Genomic DNA, 15,905 nt, shown 5'->3' on the forward strand with positions numbered 1-15,905 from the left:
ACTGCTCTATAACAGTCTCTCTCTCTCTCAGAGAGACAGAGAGGGGAAAGACAAGGCGAGGGTGAGACACAGGGAGAGGTGTTCTGACCAGTTGGGTGATCATGGGACAGGCAAGAAGAGAGGACAGAGAGGTGCTCTGACCAGGCAGGAGGAGAGGACAGAGAGGTGTTCTGACCAGGCAGGAGGAGAGAACAGAGAGGTGTTCTGATCAGGCAGGAGGAGAGGACAGAGAGGTGTTCTGATCAGGCAGGAGGAGAGGACAGAGAGGTGTTCTGATCAGGCAGGAGGAGAGGACAGAGAGGTGTTCTGATCAGGCAGGAGGAGAGGACAGAGAGGTGTTCTGATCAGGCGGGAGGAGAGGACAGAGAGGTGTTCTGATCAGGCGGGAGGAGAGGACAGAGAGGTGACCTGACCAGGCAGGAGGAGAGGACAGAGAGGTGTTCTGACCAGGCAGGAGGAGAGGACAGAGAGGTGACCTGACCAGGCAGGAGGAGAGAACAGAGAGGTGACCTGACCAGGCAGGAGGAGAGAACAGAGAGGTGTTCTGACCAGGCAGGAGGAGAGGACAGAGAGGTGTTCTGACCAGGCAGGAGGAGAGAACAGAGAGGTGTTCTGACCAGGCAGGAGGAGAGGACAGAGAGGTGTTCTGACCAGGCAGGAGGAGAGGACAGAGAGGTGTTCTGACCAGGTGGGTGGTCGTAGTTTCTTCTTGATGCCTAGATAGACCCTCAGGTTCTTCACCTGCCATTCCCTCTCTGGACGATTACTCTACAGGGACACAAAACAGACAGATTAGATGTTTAGATGTTTGTGTGTGTGTGTGTGTGTTTGTGTTTTTGTGTGTGTGTGTGTGTGTGTGTGTGTTTTTGTGTGTGTGTGTGTGTGTCTCTTACCCGCACTTCCTTGTACATCCTGAGGGAGGCAGTGCTCAGGATGAAGTAGCGGTCGTGGAAGCTGCCGGTATTCAGTCCCAATCCCAGAATGCTCCTCTCCTCCCGGAACTTCACCATCCCGTGCTTGGACACATCCACTTTACTGGCTATGGGGGAACGGATCGTACCAAATCAGAAACAGCATAGGGGCAATAGCAGAGCTGAGAAGTCAATTCAATTGTGTGTTGTGTGTGTGTGTGTGTGTGTGTGTGTGTGTGTGTGTGTGTGTGTGTGTGTGTGTGTGTGTGTGTGTGTGTGTGTGTGTGTGTGTGTGTGTGTGTGTGTGTGTGTGTGTGTGTGTGTGTGTGTGTGTGTGTGTGTGTGTGTGTGTGTGTGTGTGTGTGTGTGTGTGTTGAGAATGTTGATATATGTATTTTGTTTTCAATGGGAGCGAACAGACTGTTTTGCAGCACAGACTGGATTATGTTCTGAGATTCCTCCAATGGCATTGAGGAGTACACCACATCTCGTCGGATGTGGCAGGGCTTGCAAACCATTACAGACTACAAAGGGAAGCACAGCCGAGAGCTGCCCAGTGACACGAGCCTACCAGACGAGCTAAACCACTTCTATGCTCGCTTCGAGGAAAATAACACTGAAACATGCATGAGAGCACCAGCTGTACCGGAAGACTTGTGATACCTCTCCCCACAGTCGATGTGAGTAAGACCTTTAGACAGGTCAACATTCAGATGGCCGCATGGCCAGATGGATTACCAGGACGTGTACTGCGAGCATGCGCTGACCAACTAGCAAGTGTCTTCACTGACATTTTCAACCTCTCCCTGTCCGAGTCTGTAATACCAACATGTTTTAAGCAGACCACCATAGTCCCTGTGCCCAATAATTCTAAGGTAACCTGCCTAAATGACTACCAACCCGTAGTACTCACATCTGTAGCCATGAAGTGCTTTCAAAGGCTGGTCATGGCTCACATCCACACACTCATCCCAGAAACCCTCCAATTCACATTCCACCCCAACAGATCCACAGATGATGCAGTCTCTATTGCACTCCATACTGCCCTTTCCCACCTGGACAAAAGGAACACCTACAGTATGTGAGGATGCTGTTCATTGACTACAGCTCAGCGTTCAACACCATAGTACCCTCAAAGCTCATCACTAAGCTAAGGACCCTGGGACTAAACACCTCCCTCTGCAACTGGATCCTGGACTTCCTGACGGGCCGTCCCCAGGTGGTAAGGGTAGGTAACAACACATCTGCCACGCCGCTCCTCAACATGGGGGCCCCTCAGGGGTGTGTGCTCTTCCCCTTCCTATACTCCTTGTTCACTCATGATTGAATGGCCAGGCACGACTCCAACACTATCATTAAGTTTGTCGACGACACAACAGTGGTAGGCCTGATCACCGACAACGACGAGACAGCCTATAGGGAGGAGGTCAGAGAACTGGCAATGTGGTGCCAGGACAGCAACCTCTCCCTCAATGTGATCAAGACAAAGGAGATGATTGTGGACTGTGGAAAAGAGGACCGAGCACGCCCCCATCGACGGGCTGCAGTGGAGCAGGTTGAGAGTTTCAAGTTCCTTTGTGTCCACATCACCAACAAACTAACATGGTCCAAGCACACCATGACGGTCGTGAAGAGGGCACGACAAAACCTATTCTGCCTCAGGAGACTGAAAAGATTTGGCATGGGTCCTCAGATCCTCAAAAGGTTCTACTGCTGCACCATCGAGAGCATTCTGACTGGTTGCATCACGGCCTGGTATGGCAACTGTTCGGCCTCCGACCGCAAGGCACTACAGAGGGTAGTGCGAACGGCCCAGTGCATCACTGGACCTCTTTACCAGGCGGTGTCAGAGGAAGGCCTTAAACATTTTCAAAGACTCTTGCCATCCTAGTCATAGACTGTTCTCTCTGCTACCGCACGGCAAGCGGTACTGGAGCGCCAAGTCTTGGTCCAAGGGTCTTCTAAACAGCTTCTACACCTTCTACCCACCACTCTCTGTTGTCATCTATGCATAGTCACTTTAATAAATCTACCTACATGTACATACTACCTCAACTAACCGGATCCCCCCCACACATTGACTCTGTATCAGTACCCCCCTGTATATAGTCTTACTATTGTTATTTTACTGCTGCTCTTTAATTACTTGTTACTTTTTTCTCTTATTTTTATCTGCAATGAATTCCTAAACTGTTATTTTTTTATATGCGTGGTTAGTTAGTGTGTGTGTGTGTGTGTGTGTGTGTGTGTGTGTGTGTGTGTGTGTGTGTGTGTGTGTGTGTGTGTGTGTGTGTGTGTGTGTGTGTGTGCGTGCGTGCGTGCGTGCGTGCGTGTGTGTACCCAGGTAGATGCGTATGGCCTCCATGGCCAGATGTTTTTTGACCAGCAAGTGGGAGTCGGTACCCAGAGAATGGATGATGGGTAACACACGCTCCAGGTGATGCAATGGACGCTCTGAGAGAGAGAGAGAGAGAGAGAGAGACAGAGACAGAAAGAGAGACAGAAAGAGAGACAGAGAAGGGAAGGGGACAAAAAGTCTCAACATCAGCATCACCCCTCCATAGCACTACCATCCCCTGGTCTCCTTCCTCTCTCTCTACTCCTTCCTCTCTCTCTACTCCCACCTCTCTCCCTACTCCCAACTCTCTCCCTACTCCCAACTCTCCTTCCTCTCTCTATCTACTCCCACCTCTCTCTCTCTCCTCCCACCTCTCCTTCCTCTCTCTCTCTACTCCCACCTCTCCTTCCTCTCTCTCTACTCCCACCCTCTCTCTACTCCCACCCTCTCTCTACTCCCACCCTCTCTCTACTCCCACCCTCTCTCTACTCCCACCCTCTCTCTACTCCCACCCTCTCTCTACTCCCACCATCTCTCTACTCCCACCATCTCTCTACTCCCAAATCTCCTTCCTCTCTCTCTCTCTCTACTCCCACCTCTCCCTCTCTACTCCCAACTCTCCTTCCTCTCTCTCTACTCCCACCCTCTCTCTCTCTACTCCCACCTCTCTCTCTCTACTCCCACCTCTCTCTCTACTCCCACCTCTCCCTCTCTACTCCCAACTCTCCTTCCTCTCTCTCTACTCCCACCTCTCTCTCTCCTCCCACCCTCTCTCTCTCTACTCCCACCTCTCCTTCCTCTCTCTCTACTCCCACCTCTCCTTCCTCTCTCTCTACTCCCACCCTCTCTCTACTCCCTCCTCTTCCTCTCTACTCCCACCTCTCCCTCTCTAATCCCACCTCTCCTTCCTCTCTCTCTCTCTACTCCCACCCCTCCTTCCTCTCTCTCTACTCCCACCTCACCTTCCTCTCTCTCTACTCCCACCTCTTCCTCTCTAATCCCACCTCTCCTTCCTCTCTCTCTACTCCCACCTCTCTCTCTCTCTCTACTCCCACCTCTCCTTCCTCTCTTACATACTCCTCTCTCCTCTGCTCCTTCTCAAAACCCATTGGAGGAGAAGGTCAGAGGGGAGGGAGCTCTGTTCTTCTCATCAACGGTTTTTGAAAAGGAGGCGATGGGAGAGGACGCAAGGAGTATGCAATTATGAAACTCTCTCTCTCACACACACACACACACACACACACACACACACACACACACACACACACACACACACACACACACACACACACACACACACACACACACACACACACACACACACACACACACACACACACACACACACACACACACACACACACACAACATTAAGAACACCTGCTCTTTCCATGACAGACTGACCAGGTGAATCCAGCTGAAAGCTATGATCCCTTATTGATGTCACTCAATCAGTGTAGATGAAGGGGAGGTGACAGGTGAGGTGTCATTCAGAGGGTCAGTGGGCAAGATACAAGATGTAAGTGCCTTTAAACGGGGTATGGTAGTAGGTTCCAGGTGCACCTGTTTGTGTCAAGAACTGCAATGCTGCTGGGTTTTTCACGCTCAACAATTTCCTGTGTGTATCAAGAATGGTCCACCACCCAAAGGACATCCAGCCAACTTGACACAACTGTGGGAAGCATTGGAAAAAACGTGACACTTTGTAGAGTCCATGTCCTGATGAATTGAGGCTGTTCCGAGGGCAAAAGGGGGGTGCAACTCAATATTAGGACTGACCTCTCATCTCTCTCTCCACTCACCCATCTCCTCCTTCTGACTGACCTCTCATCTCTCTGTCCACTCACCCCTTTCCTCCTTCTGGCTGACCTCTCATCTCTCTGTCCACTCACCCATCTCCTCCTTCTGGCTGACCTCTCATCTCTCTGTCCACTCACCAGTCTCCTCCTTCAGACCTCTCATCTCTCTGTCCACTCACCAGTCTCCTCCTTCTGACTGACCTCTCATCTCTCTCTCCACTCACCCATCTCCTCCTTCTGGCTGACCTCTCATCTCTCTCTCCACTCACCCATCTCCTCCTTCTGGCTGACCTCTCATCTCTCTGTCCACTCACCCCTTTCCTCCTTCTGGCTGACCTCTCATCTCTCTCTCCACTCACCCATCTCCTCCTTCTGACTGACCTCTCATCTCTCTGTCCACTCACCCCTTTCCTCCTTCTGGCTGACCTCTCATCTCTCTGTCCACTCACCCATCTCCTCCTTCTGGCTGACCTCTCATCTCTCTGTCCACTCACCCATCTCCTCCTTCTGACTGACCTCTCATCTCTCTGTCCACTCACCCATCTCCTCCTTCTGGCTGACCTCTCATCTCTCTCTCCACTCACCCATCTCCTCCTTCTGACTGACCTCTCATCTCTCTGTCCACTCACCCATCTCCTCCTTCTGGCTGACCTCTCATCTCTCTGTTCACTCACCCATCTCCTCCTTCTGGCTGACCTCTCATCTCTCTCTCCACTCACCCATCTCCTCCTTCTGACTGACCTCTCATCTCTCTGTCCACTCACCCATCTCCTCCTTCTGGCTGACCTCTCATCTCTCTCTCCACTCACCCATCTCCTCCTTCTGGCTGACCTCTCATCTCTCTCTCCACTCACCCATCTCCTCCTTCAGACCTCTCATCTCTCTGTCCACTCACCAGTCTCCTCCTTCTGACTGACCTCTCATCTCTCTCTCCACTCACCCATCTCCTCCTTCTGGCTGACCTCTCATCTCTCTGTCCACTCACTAGTCTCCTCCTTCTGACTGACCTCTCATCTCTCTGTCCACTCACTAGTCTCCTCCTTCTGGCTGACCTCTCATCTCTCTGTCCACTCACCAGTCTCCTCCTTCTGACTGACCTCTCATCTCTCTGTCCACTCACCCATCTCCTCCTTCTGGCTGACCTCTCATCTCTCTGTCCACTCACCAGTCTCCTCCTTCAGACCTCTCATCTCTCTGTCCACTCACCCATCTCCTCCTTCTGGCTGACCTCTCATCTCTCTGTCCACTCACCAGTCTCCTCCTTCAGACCTCTCATCTCTCTGTCCACTCACCAGTCTCCTCCTTCTGACTGACCTCTCATCTCTCTCTCCACTCACCAGTCTCCTCCTTCTGGCTGACCTCTCATCTCTCTGTCCACTCACCAGTCTCCTCCTTCTGACCTCTCATCTCTCTATCCACTCACCAGTCTCCTCCTTCTGGCTGACCTCTCATCTCTCTGTCCACTCACCCATCTCCTCCTTCTGGCTGACCTCTCATCTCTCTGTCCACTCACCAGTCTCCTCCTTCTGACTGACCTCTCATCTCTCTGTCCACTCACCCATCTCCTCCTTCTGGCTGACCTCTCATCTCTCTGTCCACTCACCAGTCTCCTCCTTCTGACTGACCTCTCATCTCTCTGTCCACTCACCCATCTCCTCCTTCTGGCTGACCTCTCATCTCTCTGTCCACTCACCAGTCTCCTCCTTCTGGCTGACCTCTCATCTCTCTGTCCACTCACCCGTCTCCTCCTTCTGGCTGACCTCTCATCTCTCTGTCCACTCACCGCTCTCCTCCTCCTGACTGACCTCTCATCTCTCTCTCCACTCACCAGTCTCCTCCTTCTGGCTGACCTCTCATCTCTCTGTCCACTCACCGCTCTCCTCCTCCTGAATGACCTCTCATCGCTCTGTCCACTCACCAGTCTCCTCCTTCTGGCTGACCTCTCATTGCTCTGTCCACTCACCGCTCTCCTCCTCCTGACTGACCTCTCATCTCTCTCTCCACTCACCAGTCTCCTCCTTCTGAATGACCTCTCATCTCTCTGTCCACTCACCGCTCTCCTCCTCCTGAATGACCTCTCATCTCTCTCTCCACTCACCCATCTCCTCCTTCTGGCTGACCTCTCATCTCTCTGTCCACTCACCAGTCTCCTCCTTCTGGCTGACCTCTCATCTCTCTGTCCACTCACCCGTCTCCTCCTTCTGGCTGACCTCTCATCTCTCTGTCCACTCACCGCTCTCCTCCTCCTGACTGACCTCTCATCTCTCTCTCCACTCACCAGTCTCCTCCTTCTGGCTGACCTCTCATCTCTCTGTCCACTCACCGCTCTCCTCCTCCTGAATGACCTCTCATCTCTCTCTCCACTCACCCATCTCCTCCTTCTGGCTGACCTCTCATCTCTCTGTCCACTCACCAGTCTCCTCCTTCTGGCTGACCTCCCAGCAGCTCCAGTAGTCTTTCTCTCTGTCCACTCACCAGTCTCCTCCTTCTGGCTGACCTCCCAGCAGCTCCAGTAGTCTTTCTCTCTGACCACTCACCAGTCTCCTCCTTCTGGCTGACCTCCCAGCAGCTCCAGTAGTCTTTCTCTCTGTCCACTCACCAGTCTCCTCCTTCTGGCTGACCTCCCAGCAGCTCCAGTAGTCTTTCTCTCTGACCACTCACCAGTCTCCTCCTTCTGGCTGACCTCCCAGCAGCTCCAGTAGTCTTTCTCTCTGTCCACTCACCAGTCTCCTCCTTCTGGCTGACCTCCCAGCAGCTCCAGTAGTCTTTCTCTCTGTCCACTCACCAGTCTCCTCCTTCTGGCTGACCTCCCAGCAGCTCCAGTAGTCTTTCTCTCTGACCTGGATCTTCCGCCGGTCCAGAATCTCACAGGTCAGCTCTGCTGCCGTCATAGAACCAGGGATCTGGAGGGGAGAGCAGTGGAGGGAGTGAGATTCAGGACGGCTTCTTACTCTCTTTATTTCCCTATCATGATAAAGGTGAGATCATAAGGGGTTAGGTAAGGTCAGAGGTGAGAGAGCACCTTGACATGCTGCTCTGTCGTCTCCTTCTTCTCCTCCAGGTACACTGTACAGATGAAGTCACCTGCTGACCCCGACGCCTGCACAACGCACACACACACACGCACATTGGGTAACTGCAGAACACTGTATGATATAAGAAGGTAGTGTGACTCACAGAAGCCTTGGTGTTGAGGTGTGTGTGAGTACTGTATGACTCACAGAAGCCTTGGTGTTGAGGTGTGTGTGTGAGTACTGTATGACTCACAGAAGCCTTGGTGTTGAGGTGTGTGTGTGAGTACTGTATGACTCACAGAAGCCTTGGTGTTGAGGTGTGTGTGTGAGTACTGTATGACTCACAGAAGCCTTGGTGTTGAGGTGTGTGTGTGAGTACTGTATGACTCACAGAAGCCTTGGTGTTGAGGTGTGTGTGTGAGTACTGTATGACTAACAGAAGCCTTGGTGTTGAGGTGTGTGTGTGAGTACTGTATGACTCACAGAAGCCTTGGTGTTGAGGTGTGTGTGTGAGTACTGTATGACTCACAGAAGCCTTGGTGTTGAGGTGTGTGTGTGAGTACTGTATGACTCACAGAAGCCTTGGTGTTGAGGTGTGTGTGTGAGTACTGTATGACTCACAGAAGCCTTGGTGTTGAGGTGTGTGTGTGAGTACTGTATGACTCACAGAAGCCTTGGTGTTGAGGTGTGTGTGAGTACTGTATGACTCACAGAAGCCTTGGTGTTGAGGTGTGTGTGTGAGTACTGTATGACTCACAGGGACGCTGGAGTTGTGGTTCAACTTCTCTCTGACTTTAATGATGGCCGTGATCTCATCCAGCTGTCTTTTCAGCTGCAGCTCATCCACCTGAACCGCAAAACAACCACACACGGTCAACCACACACGGTCAACCACACACGGTCAACCACACACGGTCAACCACATGACAAAACAACATGATCGTATTTTTGGATCCTCTGGGAGGAGAAGAGACACAGTCTGGTATCAATAACCATGACAGCCTTGAGTTGGGGAGGAGCACTTTGGTGTAGAGGTCAGGTCAGATGATGTGAGGAAGAACAGATATCACTCAGGTTCTGCCTAGCAACAGAGATGCATTGGCTGTTCAGTTGTGGAGGAGGAGACTCAGCCCAGGAGAAAGGGTTAAATATCAGTGCTTGTGTGAAACGTTTTTTTCATCTGAATTACAGCTGTAACGACCCTTTGGGAAGAATTCAACTTGGTTCATCTTCTCTAGTGTCTGTGACGTATTTACTCTGAGAAATTAGAACCTGACAGTATATAACGACTCACTCCATGGTTGAAACATCATTGACCAGCTCACAGTGTAGTCACCCCCCTACCAAACAGTATAGTCACCCCCTACCAAACACTGGAGTCACCCCCTACCAAACACTGTAGTCACCCCCCTACCAAACACTATAGTCACCCCCTACCAAACAGTGTAGTCACCCCCCTACCAAACAGTGTAGTCACCCCCCTACCAAACACTATAGTCACCCCCCTACCAAACACCAGTCATACCCCTACCAAACACCAGAGAGCAGAAGAGAGCTAGTGCCTAAACTCAAAGATGACAGAGTGCCGTGGGGATTCCACTATGTACAGATCTAGGATCAGCTTCCTCTACCTCAATCTTAACCTTAAACATTAGCAGAGGAAAATGCTAAACTGACCCAAGATCAGCGTCTATGGGCAATAATGCACTAGTACATTTAAATGTAAGTCATTTAGCAGACGCTCTTATCCAGCGCGACTTACAGGAGCAATTATGGTTAAGTGCCTTGCTCAAGGGCACATCAGCAGATTGTTCAGCTTGTCAGACTCAGGGATTCAAACCAGCACCGTTTCGGTTACTGGCTCAATGCTCTAAGCTGCTAGGCTAGCTGCCGCCTCTGAGGTTAGGGGTCAGGGGTTAGAGCTAACAGCGTCTCTGACCTCAAAGACGTCAGTGTAGTGCTCTATGAGGTTAGGGGTCAGGGGTTAGAGTTTACAACGTCTCTGACCTCAAAAACGTCAGTGTAGTGCTCTATGAGGTTAGGGGTCAGGGGTCAGAGCTAACAGGATCTCTGACCTCAAAGACGTCAGTGTAGTGCTCTATGAGGTTAGGGGTCAGGGGTTAGAGTAAACAGCGTCTCTGACCTCAAAGACGTCAGTGTAGTGCTCTATGAGGTTAGGAGTCAGGGGTTAGAGTAAACAGTGTCTCTGACCTCAAAGACGTCAGTGTAGTGCTCTATGAGGTTAGGGGTCAGGGGTTAGAGTAAACAGTGTCTCTGACCTCAAAGACGTCAGTGTAGTGCTCTATGAGGTTAGGGGTCAGGGGTCAGAGCTAACAGGATCTCTGACCTCAAAGACGTCAGTGTAGTGCTCTATGAGGTTAGGGGTCAGGGGTCAGAGCTAACAGGATCTCTGACCTCAAAGACGTCAGTGTAGTGCTCTATGAGGTTAGGAGTCAGGGGTTAGAGCTAACAGCGTCTCTGACCTCAAAGACGTCAGTGTAGTGCTCTATGAGTTCCTCTATGACGAGGCCAGCTGTGTAGTCCTTCCCGTCGCTCTGGAACAGTGTTGGGCCAAATACTATAGCCAGGTTATGGAGATTCATCTGGTTCAGCTCTGCAAACCGCTGCACACTGTGGACAACACACACACCGTTACACTCTGACCTGAGGGGTGTGTGTGTGTGTTTATATGTGTCTCACCAGTAGAGGTGGTTGACCAGGGCTCGTAGCGTGGCCTTGTTGACTCTGGGCAGCTGGCTCAGCAGCAGCTGGTACTGACAGATCTTTCTGCTCTCCTCTGGGATCACTGACAGACAACACACACACAGCCAAGCATGTTTAATTCAGTTAGGTCACGTTTGGTTCTTAGTGAATACACCCCTGCTATATAGTACCTCACCCCTATTTTAGGGTGAGTGTAGGGAGTTGGGGTTCGAGTGTAGGGTGCTACGGTTAGGGTGTACGGTGTTGGGGTTAGGGTATAAGGGTAGGGGTTAGGGTGTAGGGAGTTAAGGTTAGGGTGTTGGGGTTAGGGTGTTGGGGTTAGGGTTAGGGTGTAGGGGTAGGAGTTAGGGTGTAGGGGTAGTGGTTAGGGTGTAGGGTGTAGGGTTAGGGGTTAGGGTGTAGGGCTAGTGGTTAGGGTGTAGGGCTAGTGGTTAGGGTGTTGGGGTTAGGGGTAGGGAGTTAGGGGTAAGGGTGTAGGGGCTAGGGTGTAGGGGTAGTGGTTAGGGTGTAGGGGTAGTGGTTAGGGTGTAGGGGTAGTGGTTAGGGTGTTGGGGTTAGGGAGTTAGGGGTAAGGGTGTAGGGTAGGGGTTAGGGTGTAGGGGTAGTGGTTAGGGTGTTGGGGTAGGGGTTAAGGGAAGGGTTAGGGCGTTAGGGGTTAGGGTGTAGGGGTAAGGGTTTAGGGGTAGTGGTTATGGTGTTGGGGTATGGGTTAGGGTGTAGGGTGTTGGGGTAGGGGTTAAGGGTAAGGGTGTAGGGGTAGTGGTTAGGGTGTTTGGGTAGGGGTTAAGGGTAGGGTTAAGGAGTTAGGGGTAGGGGTTAGGGTGTAGGGGTAGGGGTTAGGGTGTAGGGGTTAGGGGTAGGGGTTAGGGTGTAGGGGTAGGGGTTAGGGTGTAGGGTTAAGGAGTTAGGGGTAGTGGTTAGGGTGTTGGGGTAGGGGTTAAGGGTAGGGTTAAGGAGTTAGGGGTAGGGGTTAGGGTGTAGGGGTAGGGGTTAAGGGTAGGGTTAAGGAGTTAGGGGTAGGGGTTAGGGTGTAGGGGTTAGGGGTTTTGTATACATTTCATTATATTTCAACTTCTTTTTTCCATTTTCGAATAAAATATACCTTCCTGCAACCCGCCTCACCCAATGTGGTACAGATCTGCAATTCTTTAGACCTTCTAATTGGAACATCAATCAACAGCTAGGCAGCTAATTAGCTACTAGCATTTTAGTCATTGTTAGCCACTGCTAGCGGTCTTTACCTTTAGCTCGGACTCCAGCCACTTTAGCCTGGATAGCCTGGATAATACCTGCCAGTCTGCACAGCACGATATCAGCCTTGGGCATATCGGACTGCTTTTTTATCCACTACATCACCGGATTGCTGCCGCAAGCTCTGGACCATTACACCGAATCTTCACAGCGAGCTAGTTGCTACCGAGTGGCTATTGTGGCTAATGCCCTTGTCCAGAAGCATGCACCAGCCAGCCTCGAGCTAGCCTCGAGCTAGGCCCATTTCCCGGCTAGCAAACGAAGTGCACCAACTACAATACCTCTCTTCCCAATTGGACGGGACCCTTTTGTCGACAAGGAGCCCCGCCGATCCATCACAACATAATCCGGCCGATGTGCTGGTGTTGATCCATCTGCTTGCCCCGGCCTGCTAGCTTCCTGAACACCGTGTCACTCGCCTTGCTTAATAATCGACTACCGAACGGCTCCCTGTTTCATCTTTGCTGCTCATTGGACCCTGTGATCACTCAGATACACAGCTGATGCTGGACTGTACATTAACACAGTACTTCATTTTGTTTATCTGTCGGCCCCAGCCTCGAACTCAGGCCCTGTGTGTAGATAACTGACCCTCTCTGCCCATTCAATGCCATTATACCAGTTGTTATCTCACCCATTGTTGTTGTAGCTCTCCCAATCAACACCTGTGATTGCTTTATGCCTCTCTCTAATGTCAATATTTTATTTTTATTTATTTTACCTTTATTTAACTAGGCAAGTTAGTTAAGAACAAATTCTTATTTTCAATGACGGCCTGGGAACAGTGGGTTAACTGCCTGTTCAGGGGCAGAACGACAGATTTGTACCTTGTCAGCTCGGGGGTTTGAACTTGCAACCTTCTGGTTACTAGTCCAACGCTCTAACCACTAGGCTACCCTGCCTTGTATCCTGTTGCTTAGGGCAGCTCTCCTTGTTTTACTTTACTGTGGAGCCCCTAATCCTGCTCAACATGCCTCAGATAGCCCCCTTGTCCCATCCCCCCACATGCGGAGACTGCACCTAGCTTAACTGTCACCTCCAGAGATAAAACCTCTCTCATTGTCACTCAATGCCTAGGTTTACCTCCACTGTACTCACATCCTACCATACCCTTGTCTGTACACTATGCCCTGAATCTATTCTACCACACCCAGAAATCTGCTCCTTTTATTCTCTGTTCCCAAAGCACTAGACGACCAGTTCTTATAGCCTTTAGCCGTACCCTTATCATACTCCTCCTCTGTTCCTCTGGTGATGTAGAGGTTAACCCAGGCCCCGTGTGTCCCCAGACACTTTCATTCGTTGGCTTCTGCAACTGTAGAAGTCTTGGGTTCATGCATGTTAACATCAGAAGCCTCCTCCCTAAGTTTGTTTTACTCACTGCTTTAGCACACTCTGCCAATCCTGATGTCCTTGTCGTGTCTGAATCCTGGCTTCGGAAGGCCACCAGTTATAGATGCCCCTCAGCTCCCAGCTGTGACCTGGACTGTGAATGTGAATTGATTGCCCCCCATCTATCGTCAGAGTCCGTACTGTTAGGTGACCTAAATTGGGATATGCTTAACACCCCGGCCATCCTACAATCTAAAGTAGATGCCCTCAATCTCACACAAATTATCAAGGAACCTACCAAGTACCACCCCAAATCCGTAAACATGGGCACCCTCATAGTTATCATCCTGACCAACCTGGCCTCTAAATACACCTCTGCTGTCTTCAACCAGGATCTCAGCGATCACTGCCTCATTGGTTGCGTCAGTTATGGGTCCGCAGTCAAAAGACCACCCCTCATCACTGTCAAGCGATACCCTAAAACACTTCTGTGAGCAGGCCTTTCTAATCAACCTGGCCTGGGTATCCTGGAAGGATCCCGTCAGTAAAGGATGCCTGGTTGTTCTTTAAACGTGCTTTCCTCACCATTAAATAAGCATGCCCCTTTCACAAAATGTAAAACTAAGAACAGATATAGCCCTAAGTTCACTCCAGACTTGACTGCCCTTGACCAGCACAAAAACACCCTGTGGCGTACCGCAACATGCAACTTTTCAGGGAAGTCAGGAACCAATACACACAGCCAGGTAGGAAAGCAAAGGCTAGCTTTTTCAAACAGAATTTTTCATCATGCAGCATGAATTCCAAAAAGTTTTGGGACACTGTAAAGCACCTCCTACCAGTTGCCCACTGCACTGAGACTAGGAACCACTGCCACCAGCAACAAACCCATGATAATTGAGAATTTCTCTACGGCTGGCCATACTTTCCTCCTGGCTACCCAAACTCCGGCCAACAGCTCTGCACCACCCCGCGGCAACTGGCCCAAGCCCCCCCCCCCAAATAAAATCAGCTGGGGAAGACAATCAGGACACCCTTTTCCTAAAGTTATCCGCCGCCATTGTTGCAACCCCTATTACTAGTCTGTTTAACCTCTCTTTCATATTGTCTGAGATTTCTACAGATTTGAAAGCGGCCGCAGTCATCCTTCTCTACAAAGGGGGAGACACTCTTCAACCAATCTGTAACAGACCTATATCCATCCTACCCTGCCTTTCTAAAGTCTTCGAAACTCAAGTAAACAAACAGATCACCAAAAAGTTTGAATCCCACCGTACCTTCTCCGCTATGCAATCTGGTTTCCGAGCTGGTCACGGGTGCACCTCAGCCACGCTTAAGGTCCTAAATTATATCATAACCGCCATCGATAAAAGACGGTACTGTGCAGCCATCTTCATCGACCTGCCCAAGGGTTTAAACTCTGTCAATCACCGTATTCTTATCGGCAGACTCAACATCCTTGGTTTCTCTAATAACTGCCTCGCCTGGTTCACTAACTACTTCTCAGATAGAGTTCAGTGTGTCAAATCAGAGGGCCTTGCAGTCTCCATGGGGGTGCCACAGGGTTCAATTCTCGGGCCGACTCTTTTCTCTGTATATATCAATGATGTCGCTCTTGCTGCGGGTGATTATTTAATCCACCTCTATGCAGACGACACCATTCTGTATACATTTGTCCCTTCTTTGGGCACTGTGTTAACAAACCTCCAAATGAGCTTCAATGCAATACAACACTCCTTTGTTGGGCTCCAACTGCTCTTAAATGTTACAAAGCCTCCTTCACTCATGTTGCCAAACATACCCTCGTAAAACTGACTATCCTACCGATCCTTGACTTCGATGTCATTTACAAAATAGCCTCCAACCCTCTACTCAGCAAACTGGATGCAGTCTATCACAGTGCCATCCGTTTTGTTACCAAAGCCCCTTATACCACCCACCACTACGACCTGTATGCTCTCGTTGGCTGGACCTCGCTACATATTCGTCGCCAAACCCACTGGCTCCAGGTCATCTATAATTCTTTGCTAGGTAAAGCTCCGCCTTATCTCAGCTCACTGGTCACCATAGCAACACCCACCCGTAGCACGCGCTCCAGCAGGTATATCTCACTGATCATCCCCAAAGCCAACACCTCGTTTGGCCGCCTTTCCATCCAGTTCTCTGCTGCCAATGACTGGAATGAATTCACTGAAGTTGGAGACTCATATCTCCCTCACTAACTTTAAGTGTCAGCTGTCAGAGCAGCTTACCGATCGCTGCAGCTGTACACAGCCCATTTGTAAATAGCCCATCCAACTACCTACCTCATCCCCATATTTGTTTTTTGTTCTTCTGCTCATTTGCACACCAGTATTTCTACTTGCACATCCTCATCTGCACATCTATCACTCCAGTGTAAATTGCAAAATTGCTAACTTCACCACTATTGGCCTATTTATTGCCTTGCCACCTTACTTCATTTGCACACACTGTATACCGATTTTCTCTTGTGTTATTGACTGTATGTTTGTTTATTCCATGTGTAACTCTGTGT

General features: G+C 50.5%; 1 protein-coding gene and 1 long non-coding RNA gene across 53 annotated transcripts in view; one reads left to right on the forward strand and one right to left on the reverse strand.

The window, feature by feature from the left end:
- LOC118375885 (arf-GAP with Rho-GAP domain, ANK repeat and PH domain-containing protein 1-like) overlaps positions 1–15,905 on the reverse strand; it is a 95,479-nt gene that overhangs the window by 16,474 nt on the left and 63,100 nt on the right. The window contains exons 21-34 of one of the 50 annotated variants that reach the window (XM_052460965.1): positions 10,763–10,868; positions 10,546–10,693; positions 8,820–8,909; positions 8,071–8,148; positions 7,794–7,951; positions 7,079–7,348; positions 6,584–6,898; positions 6,494–6,538; positions 6,363–6,407; positions 5,966–6,010; positions 5,790–5,879; positions 5,565–5,744; positions 5,250–5,519; positions 4,459–5,163 (exon numbers count right to left, since the gene is read on the reverse strand). In XM_052460965.1, coding sequence (XP_052316925.1) covers positions 4,875–5,163; positions 5,250–5,519; positions 5,565–5,744; positions 5,790–5,879; positions 5,966–6,010; positions 6,363–6,407; positions 6,494–6,538; positions 6,584–6,898; positions 7,079–7,348; positions 7,794–7,951; positions 8,071–8,148; positions 8,820–8,909; positions 10,546–10,693; positions 10,763–10,868 — 2,129 coding nt within the window. In that variant the 3' untranslated portion in view covers positions 4,459–4,874. Of the gene's footprint in view, positions 1–685; positions 769–893; positions 1,040–3,251; positions 3,366–4,458; positions 5,164–5,249; positions 5,880–5,965; positions 6,011–6,055; positions 6,101–6,145; positions 6,191–6,317; positions 6,408–6,493; positions 6,899–6,943; positions 6,989–7,033; positions 7,349–7,793; positions 7,952–8,070; positions 8,149–8,819; positions 8,910–10,545; positions 10,694–10,762; positions 10,869–15,905 lie in introns of those variants that run through there. The other 49 variants (XM_052461452.1, XM_052461089.1, XM_052461009.1 and 46 more) reach the window with 49 other exon arrangements.
- On the forward strand, positions 8,178–8,923 carry LOC127907504 (uncharacterized). Of its 3 annotated transcripts, none has more exons than XR_008064681.1 (3): positions 8,178–8,471; positions 8,518–8,749; positions 8,792–8,923. It is a non-coding gene; the product is annotated as an uncharacterized LOC127907504 (long non-coding RNA). The 3 variants fall into 3 exon arrangements; XR_008064728.1 differs by having other exon boundaries at positions 8,518–8,703; XR_008064723.1 differs by having other exon boundaries at positions 8,518–8,703; positions 8,748–8,853.

The sequence above is a fragment of the Oncorhynchus keta genome, chromosome 1, assembly GCF_023373465.1.
Source record: "Oncorhynchus keta strain PuntledgeMale-10-30-2019 chromosome 1, Oket_V2, whole genome shotgun sequence".
NCBI lineage: Eukaryota > Metazoa > Chordata > Actinopteri > Salmoniformes > Salmonidae > Oncorhynchus > Oncorhynchus keta.